The 9092-nt window shown below is 29.2% G+C and overlaps 2 protein-coding genes across 2 annotated transcripts in view; both read right to left on the bottom strand.

The window, feature by feature from the left end:
- Positions 1-1405: 1405 nt before the first annotated feature.
- On the bottom strand, positions 1406-4777 carry LOC18048888 ((-)-germacrene D synthase). Its single transcript, XM_024188607.1, has 7 exons — positions 4576-4777; positions 3855-4131; positions 2880-3252; positions 2555-2773; positions 2315-2453; positions 1968-2216; positions 1406-1870 (listed from the first exon to the last, which is right to left on the bottom strand). The coding sequence occupies exons 1-7, from the start codon at positions 4705-4707 to the stop codon at positions 1580-1582; spliced, it is 1680 nt and encodes a 559-aa protein (XP_024044375.1). The 5' UTR covers positions 4708-4777; the 3' UTR covers positions 1406-1579.
- Positions 4778-5766: 989 nt separating this feature from the next.
- Positions 5767-9092, bottom strand: part of LOC18047853 (ankyrin-3) — a 7650-nt gene continuing 4324 nt past the window's right edge. The window contains exon 10 of the mRNA XM_024187475.1: positions 5767-5787. Within this exon, the coding sequence (XP_024043243.1) occupies positions 5767-5787 (21 nt within the window). The remainder of the gene's footprint in view (positions 5788-9092) is intronic.

The following is a 9092-nucleotide window of genomic DNA, read 5'->3' as shown; positions in this document are numbered from 1 at the left end:
TTGAAAGCGATGACATTTTTTTTTGTCCGAATTGTTAAGAATAAGTATAAAATTATTTTTTAAACTTAAAAACTCCTAAAGCTAGTACTTCTACATTTGTTCCCATACAAATTATAAATATTAAACAGACAATAAGCATCTCAAACAACATAAATAAGAAAATATATTATCATAACATAATTATGTTCAATTCAATATAATCCTTTAATATTTTAAAGTAGTATATTTTAATTAATTTTATTGTTGTTTATAATGTTTTCTATGAAAAATATTCGTAAAAAAATTTAAACAAAAAATATGCTAATTTGAAGAAAATGAAAAGATAAAAATAATAATAGTTTGGCACTATATTAAGTTTTGCAAGTTATAGAGAAGGGTAACAATGTTAATTATTAAATTCTATTTAGGTAAGTATGAAAATTAATTAATTAGATAGGATATTTGAAAAAAAAATCTTTTAATGATGTCATTTAGATATTTTAAATTAAGAAAATTAAAAAAATTGGCTTAATAATTTAGTAACTTAATGACTAAATTTTTTTATTAAATTGAAAAAAATAATATTAATGACTCAACTTATTAAAATTAAGTCAGTTAATTATTAAGTAAAAAAAAAAGAAAAAAAAAAGCCCTTTAAGTCTCTAAGACTAAAAGAGTATCACTCAAAAGTAAATAAATAAAAAGATGGCTAAGAGAAAAATAGCCGCTGGATGTAATTGGAGCTCACCATTTCACAAGTCTCTATCTCTCAAAAAAAAAAAAAAAAAAAAAAAAAATGTCTCTATCTCTCACATTTAAAAAAAAATATATATATATTTTACATATAATTTTATATTGTAACAAGTGAATATCAGCCCACGTCTCTAGCCTGAGCTAGCATTAGTCCCCTAGCATCAATTTATTTTTTCTTTTAAAAGAAATAACAGCATTTTAAAGGTAATCTATTGTAAACTCCTTTCAATTTCCATCATATAAAATTGACTAATAAATTGCATAATCGATCAATTAAATCCTTCCTAATTTCTCAATGGCTAAATCCTAATTTTATTTTTGTCTCCTAAATTTCCTGTCCATATTAAAATTAAATGGCTAAGATCTCTTACTTGCCTGATTTTAGGTAGGCTCAAAACTAGGTAATAAAGATGATTTTAGATAACCTCAAAACTAATTATCTCGTACCTATACTAAGGTATTAGCTATGATTCTCATGTGCAGCGGAATAGAATGAGCTACGAAGATATAAATGATATTTGAAAAGATAATAATTATAGTTGATATGGGATTCAAATATCTTACCAGAATGAAAAACAATAATCATACCAGAATTAAAAGAGCAAAAATTAACGACAATAATAATAGCAATATCTTCCTAGGACTTAATTTTTTAATCGTGCAAACTGCTGGATAATTTAATTAAATAGAGCTATAAAAACTTTATTATAACTTGTCTACTTGAGTGCAGTCTGATTACAACGGGGATCACCACCCTTCAATTTATTTTTAAAAAGCATCCAAGCTGAAACGGCAATGGACTAATTATTTTCCAGCAGGGTGTTGAAACATAAGGTTAATATCATGCTCATATGGGCACAGGATTAATAAGCAGAGAAGCAATAAAATCTTTCAGCTCTTCGGTGTCAGTGTAGCCATCTTTATACTTGTAAACGACATCTGCAGCTCGTGTAAGATTGAGAATTCGCATAAGAAGTGGCACTGGCACAAGAGTTGGGCGCAGGCATTCCTCATTTATATCCTTCCATGCATTTGAAACTTGTTTCCGGAACTCACTGTATGCTTCCTCTTCTGTTGCTCCATATTGGTTGATGTAACACTCAACGCTTGAGGCAACGTGCCCTCTGCTTTGTTCAAACTATATGCAAATACAAAATCACATATATAAATATATTTTAGTTGAAGAGAAAATTATATTAATGGTGGCAGTGGCACAATATATTTTGTATGTTTACCTTGTGTGACACCATGTCATTCATTAGTCTGCCAACTGCACAAGAAGCCCTAATCGATCTAGGATTGCTGAATAACCATTCAAAAGATTCTTTAGTTACAATGTCTCCCATGCCAACAAAAGATATGGTTGACAAATTTGGGTGGGCAGAGCTAATTAATGCAACCGTCATGTACTCATCCACCGTCGGAACATAATTCTGATGATACCATTTAGCTTCAAAGAAGTAATGCTTAACTTGATTCTTCATCTGATCATGAGAAACCAAATATATCAGACCTTTGTTAGCAACTAAGAATGAATTTATGCCTAATATCAATTTTTAATGAAATATTGAACAGTACTCACCGCTTCTTTCGCATAATGGAGTCGGGATAATTTTCCCTGGGAGACCAAATCTTTCTCTACTTCACTGTAAACATTGATAAGCGCCCTATAACACAGTTTCATATACTCAGGAAGTTGATCTATGGCATTGATATCCCACCTGAGAAAGAAATTGCCAGCCCATATCAATAATGGGAATTTTACAAAAATGATAACAAATCTTGAGCATGAGATCTCAAATTAAATATGAGCAATTCAAACCTTTCAATAGCTGAAGTAAAAAGCTCAAGTTCTTCAATTTTTCCATACACATCATAGATGTCATCAATAATAGATGTCATATAAACCACTTTCGTAAATAGTTTTCTAGCAAACGAATATTGGGGCTCGAAATACACTCCTACCGCCCAAAAGTAGCCCTCTGCAATTCTATCTCTTACGAAAGGTAGCTTATGCGCAAAGTCTAATTCTTTCCACCACCTAAATGAGACACCCATTTAGAAATTAATATTCCTTCAAAATTGCAAAGCTTAATTAAATTTACTCATAGCGGAATTGAAATCATTTTTAGAGTTTAGTTATTTACCTTGAAATATCACCGAGTTCCTTCTGGTGAAGCTTTTGCAATCTGTTAAAATCTAACTTTGCGAAGGTTAATAGAGCTTCATTGTGGGAAGATTCTCCTTGATAGATAGGAATGTAATGTCTTGCCTCAAGCCTTTCTAAGCCCTTGTGGATAGGCTGAACTAAGGCGTGCTTGACTTGTTCAGCTAGTGGGGAACTGACTTGTTTTGCCACTGACTCAAGGTGACTAGAGGTGAAAGCAAGCGCTTCATCTAGTATATTTTCTTCATGAACCCTGAGATGTGTAGCTTCATAGAAGCTTAACATTCCTCGAACATCTTTTGCAAGAGATGCCATAAATTTCCCATCGCTTCCCATGAACGCATTGAAAACATCTGCAACCCCATTTGAAAGATTAGGGCATCAAATGATTTCTGTTTTTGAATTTCATGTTTACTATCTTATACTAATATTCCTTTTATAGCAACGACAACTAATACGAATTTTTTGAATTGCTTTTCCGTGTTTTTCTTCTAGTTATCTCTGGTTTCTGATTATGTCCAAATCAAGATAAGCAAATGCTTGATTTTTATAGCTGGACAAAAACTGCTTGTGCCCATCGTAACAGAAATATATTTTTATTTAAAAAAAAAAAAGACAGCTCTTTACATAAATTATAAAAGTAGAAAAGCTAGTCAGAAGTAGTAAGCTTCACCCCGCGGCAGTTCAAATGAGTCGATAGCTTGGTCGTATCTCTAACTAAGATACAGTAATCATGTTCTATGACTTTTCCAAGAATTTTTATTCGTTATGAATTGATTTCCGTACATAACTTCTGTTACTTTACGAAATTACAGGAAGGCAAGTGAAACTGACATAACATATGTACGAGAGCTGCAACTCTTATTTCTTTTGCTCCTAAGACTTGGACATAATTGAAGATGAAAGGATTTTTGCAAGATATTTAACACGAGGAATAAGTGAGAAAAATACACACCAGCGGAAATTCTATAGCCATTTTGTCTGAACAATCGAAACTGAAGAGAGATATAATAGAGCCCATCATTTTCATTATCACAAAGATCACAGTCTCGATAAGTCTTGTGCATCTTTCCCAAGATTTCATCAATCTCATTTTCAAAATGGTACGACACTCCTAACCGCTGAATTGCATCTATCAATTCAAGTGTATGTGAAGTCTTGTTAGCAGCTTTCAGCATTCTTCTAATTTCTTTCTTCAGCTCTAGATGCTTTACATTTTGATCATCAGTTTCCTAACGGCATAAAAATTTGAAGAAATGAAGCTATTAGTAGGGAATGGAAACATTTTAGACCATGTGTGTATATCTCGACCCAAAGATTAACATAGGAGATTGGTTGTATAATTAAAACTATTATGAGTCCGCATAATTGAAAAAATAATTGTTATTAATTTTCAGCCAATCTCTTTATGAACACCAGTTTTTACATACTAATATGTACAAAATTGTTTGCGATTCTATCATTATTAATACTATTATTATGTTGTTATAGTATCAATAACTCCTTACTTGAATTGATTGCCACCTCCTCTATATATATGTATTAGAAAGAACAAGAAAAAAGTGAAGGAAAAAAAAAAAGCCAGTTGTTAGAGTAGTACTACTAGAGATTCATAAGTACTGATACAAGGGCGAGTTTAATGGTGGGGGAATATAATTTCTGAATAATCATTTTACCTGGGAGTCACAAGTATATTGAAAGAAATGATCTCCCCAAATGCTTGGAGGAAAATTTGCAGAACCACGAGTAGAATCTTTTCCAGCATTTTGGATGACCTTAGCAGGAGAGGCTGAAACTTCTAAAGACATACTTAATTTCTATTACTTCTGAAGGCTATTGAGTCTTGAGAAAAAAAAAGGTTGCCAAAGCTTTGCTGATGTGAGTCTTTAGTGCCTTCATGCTTCCGCATTTTATAGGCGTGGCTGAGAGAAGACACAGTAGTAGCAATAATTACCATTATTTTTACGTTAAAAATATTTAATTTTTTTTCAACTATTTGGATTAATTTTAATTAGATGTATCTTCGACACTTTGGTAGATTGGTGTATGAATTTAATAATTCGATTCCAAAAATGAAACCTAATCTGAACAAAGATTGAAAAAAAAAATTGTAACTGACAAATTGATTATTAAGAATAAAAACCTTCGCAAAGAAGGGAAATGACCGCACCCTTGTTTGGCAAATTGTAAACATTCACCCCGCCCCAAAAGTTTTAAAATATATCATAGCCCTCTCGATGTGACATATAATTGTCATTACTTTTGTATTTTTATCTGGGACCTGTCTATGGTACAGATTTTGTAACAAACATCTCCCGTCATCCTACCATCCGATTTTCTATTGTTTAGTTTCTCACTCCACATCCAACCACATCCAACGGCTGATGCTGCAGTCTGTAGCTTACAGATTCTGTAAGCTAGTCGAGTCCTTTTATCTGTTATGATTTGCGGTTCACCAATGACATGATTTGTCCCATTGATAAGGTTCATAAAAAGGTAATCAATCCCTAAGTTGCGTTTAATGTATCTTACAGTCTGATTAATATCAACCATTAAATATCTTCAATTTCAATCCAACAGTTGAAGTTTAATTTATGCAGTAGTAATAACAAAAGGGAAACCGGCTGAATTGGTTAGGAATAACTGATGGGCAACCGGACCAAAAGGTTTCACCTTTCATCATCGTTTGAGAAGGCAAAAATCACTAAGAAAGGGGGAGGGAATGATTTAGGGATTGTGGAGGAGAATATAAATTTGGTAAATGTTTGAGGAAATAAGAGATGGGATTTGATCTAATTAACCAATTCTATAGATCTCCAAACCATGAGTAAATTAAGGAAGAATGAATATAGAAATTAAAGAGGCCATTACTGTTGTTGATCAGCTGCCTGCAGATAATTGCAAATTTCCAGTAAATTACATGTATCGGTAATTGATTGATTAACAAATGCAAGAAAATCAAATTATACTCAGCAATTTATCATAAAACTAGAATTAAAACCCTAGAAATTTATCTTTCTCTTAAGAATTTGAGTAGCCAAGAACTCGACTTTGAAATTGGCTAGCAACAACTGGAGATCGGAGGAGAGGATAGAGGTTGCGACCTCCCAAGCAGCGTTGGTTTGTCGAAACTAAATGAGCCACTAATTTGCTGCCACCCGGTTACATGATTCGGTCTTGTCATTCAAGAAGTGAACAGCTTGCACCACTTTGATTTGCAAGTCCATTTGCATTAATTGAAGCCTAGTTTGTAGAAAATTCGATGGTGGATTTTGAGTAGGATGGTCGTTGGAGGAGATGCAGCTTTAGCTTCTCTCCGTCAATGTTTTTTTTATTTTAAGAGGTGAGGGATTCAATTGTGAAACGAAGTCGTTTAATCGATTGCAACCGGCTGCAACAGTCAATCATCTGGATTGACTTTTTCAGTCAACCCAGTCTGCAACCGTTTCAACCAGTTATGCTTTCTTTCTTTTTTATCCATGTGGCAGATTTTTATTGGTTAGTTAGTCAAATCGCAGGCTGTAAGTTACGAAAATTGTAACTTAGGGGGATCCAAAATAAAAATTATCCAATTAGTGTTGAATACAGTATCTACTGTACATAACCTTTTTGGAGTATCTCATAAACAATTAAAAAAAAAGAGAGAATAAAAAGAACTCTGCTGGTTGGATAAAAATGGGGTCCGTTTATGTTGCAACAGTTGCAACATACAATAATTTTTGTCATTTTGTGCTTAATTACACTATATTATCTTATATTTTCTCTAAAATTCAATAAACACTAAAAATTACAAACTTTTACATATAAGTCATTTTTTAGTTTACATATAAGTCATTTTTTAGATAAAATAGCATTTGAAAATAATTTTAATTTGTTATTATTATTATTATATAAGATTATTGCTATTAAATTTTATTATTTTTATTTATTTTAATTATTATTGTTTATGATTATTACTGTCATTATTATTATTATTATTATTATTATTATTATTATTATTAAAACTTATTATACCATAACTAATTCATTATTATTAATATTTATCTTGTTATGATGAAAATTATTGTTATTATTAAAATATATTAACTTTATTATTTTAATTATTATTAATTATTTTTGTTATTATTTTTATTAATATTTATATTATTATTATTAAAACTTATTAATAAATTTTATTATTTTAATTATTATCATTATTAATATTATTATTTCAGTTAATTTTGGTGTTGTTGTTGTTGTTATTATTGTTAAATTTTATTAATTTTTTGTTTTAATTAACATTATTGTCATAATTATTAGTTTTAGTTTTATTATTGTTGTCGTCGTTGTTGTCGTTGTTGTTGTCATTGTTGTCGTCGTTGTTGTTGTTGTTGTTGTTGTTTTTGTTGTTGTCGTCGTTGTTGTTGTTGTTGTCGTTGTTGTTGTTGTTGTTGTTGTTGTTTTTGTTGTTGTTGTTGTTGTTGTTGTTGTTGTGGTTGTTGTGGTTGTTGTGGTTGTTGTTGTTGTTGTCGTTGTTGTTGTTTTAATTATAATATATACAAGTAATATTAGGGACACAATTAACAAATAGTATTTTAATAACTTATAATAGTTTATTCCAATTCTAAAATAAAATAAACACATCTATGAGAATGTTGTTCATTCCGATTTCGATTCCTACAGTTCAAGTAAACAATTTATTCTGATTCAAATTTTTTATTACGATTCTAGCTCGAACAATTCTTCCTTTAACTTGCGGCAATCCAATAAAATTAATTAAAAATCATCAAATCTTGGAAAACAAATAATTTCACATAATTTAAATCATGATTTATGTGCTTATGTCATTTTTAAAATATTGGGTTTTGGCTTTGTCAAAATTTGGGGTCCGCCTATGTTGCAACAATTTCAACATACAACAACTTTTGTCCTTTTGTGTTTGATTACACTATATTACTTTATATTTTCTCCAAAATTCAATAGACACTCAAAATTACAAACTTTTACATATAAGTCCTTTTTTAGATAAAATAGCATTTGAAAAGAATTTTAATTTGTTATTATTATTATATAAGATTATTGCTATTAAATTTTATTAATTTTATTAATTTTAATTATTATTGTTTATGATTATTACTGTCATCATTATTATTATTATTATTATTAAAACTTATTATACCATAATTAATTCATTATTATTAATATTTATCTTGTTATGATTAACATTATTGTTATTATTAAAATATATTAACTTTATTATTTTAATTATTATTAATTATTGTTGTTATTATTTTTATTATTATTAAAACTTATTAATAACTTTTGTTATTTTAATTATTATCATTATTAATATTATTATTTCAGTTAATTTTGGTGTTGTTGTTGTTATTATTATTATTGCTAAATTTTATTAATTTTTTGTTTTAATTAACATTATTGTCATAATTATTATTTTTAGTTTTATTATTGTTGTTGTCTTCGTTGTCGTCGTTGTCGTTGTTGTTGTTGTTGTTGTTGTGGTTGTTGTGGTTGTTGTGGTTGTTGTTGTTGTTGTCGTTGTTGTTGTTTTAATTATAATATATACAAGTAATATTAGGGACACAATTAACAAATAGTATTTTAATAACTTATAATAGTTTATTCCAATTCTAAAATAAAATAAACACATCTATGAGAATGTTGTTCATTCCGATTTCGATTCCTACAGTTCAAGTAAACAATTTATTCTGATTCAAATTTTTTATTACGATTCTAGCTCGAACAATTCTTCCTTTAACTTGCGGCAATCCAATAAAATTAATTAAAAATCATCAAATCTTGGAAAACAAATAATTTCACATAATTTAAATCATGATTTATATGCTTATGTCATTTTAAAAAAAATGTTGGGTTTTGGCTTTTTCAAAATTTGGGGTCCGCCTATGTTGCAACAGTTTCAACATACAACAACTTTTGTCCTTTTGTGTTTGATTACACTATATTACTTTATATTTTCTCCAAAATTCAATAGACACTCAAAATTATAAACTTTTACATATAAGTCCTTTTTTAGATAAAATAGCATTTGAAAAGAATTTTAATTTGTTATTATTATTATATAAGATTATTGCTATTAAATTTTATTTATTTTATTTATTTTAATTATTATTGTTTATGATTATTACTGTCATCATTATTATTAGAACTTATTATACCATAATTAATTCATTATTAT

Source organism: Citrus clementina, unplaced genomic scaffold (genome assembly GCF_000493195.1).
Source record: "Citrus clementina cultivar Clemenules unplaced genomic scaffold, Citrus_clementina_v1.0 scaffold_3, whole genome shotgun sequence".
Taxonomy (NCBI): domain Eukaryota; kingdom Viridiplantae; phylum Streptophyta; class Magnoliopsida; order Sapindales; family Rutaceae; genus Citrus; species Citrus x clementina.
Note: the sequence above shows the minus strand (reverse complement) of the source record. Positions and strands in the feature narration are given on the sequence as shown.

Coding starts and splice junctions, on each gene's coding strand:
- LOC18048888 (XM_024188607.1), bottom strand. CDS start 4,707: ATGTCTTTAGAAGTTTCAGCCTCTCCTGCTAAGGTCATCCAAAATGCT. Junction 2,774..2,879: donor GAACTCGGTGATATTTCAAG/GTAAATAACTAA, acceptor TGTCTCATTTAG/GTGGTGGAAAGAATTAGACT. Junction 2,454..2,554: donor TTTACTTCAGCTATTGAAAG/GTTTGAATTGCT, acceptor TTTCTTTCTCAG/GTGGGATATCAATGCCATAG.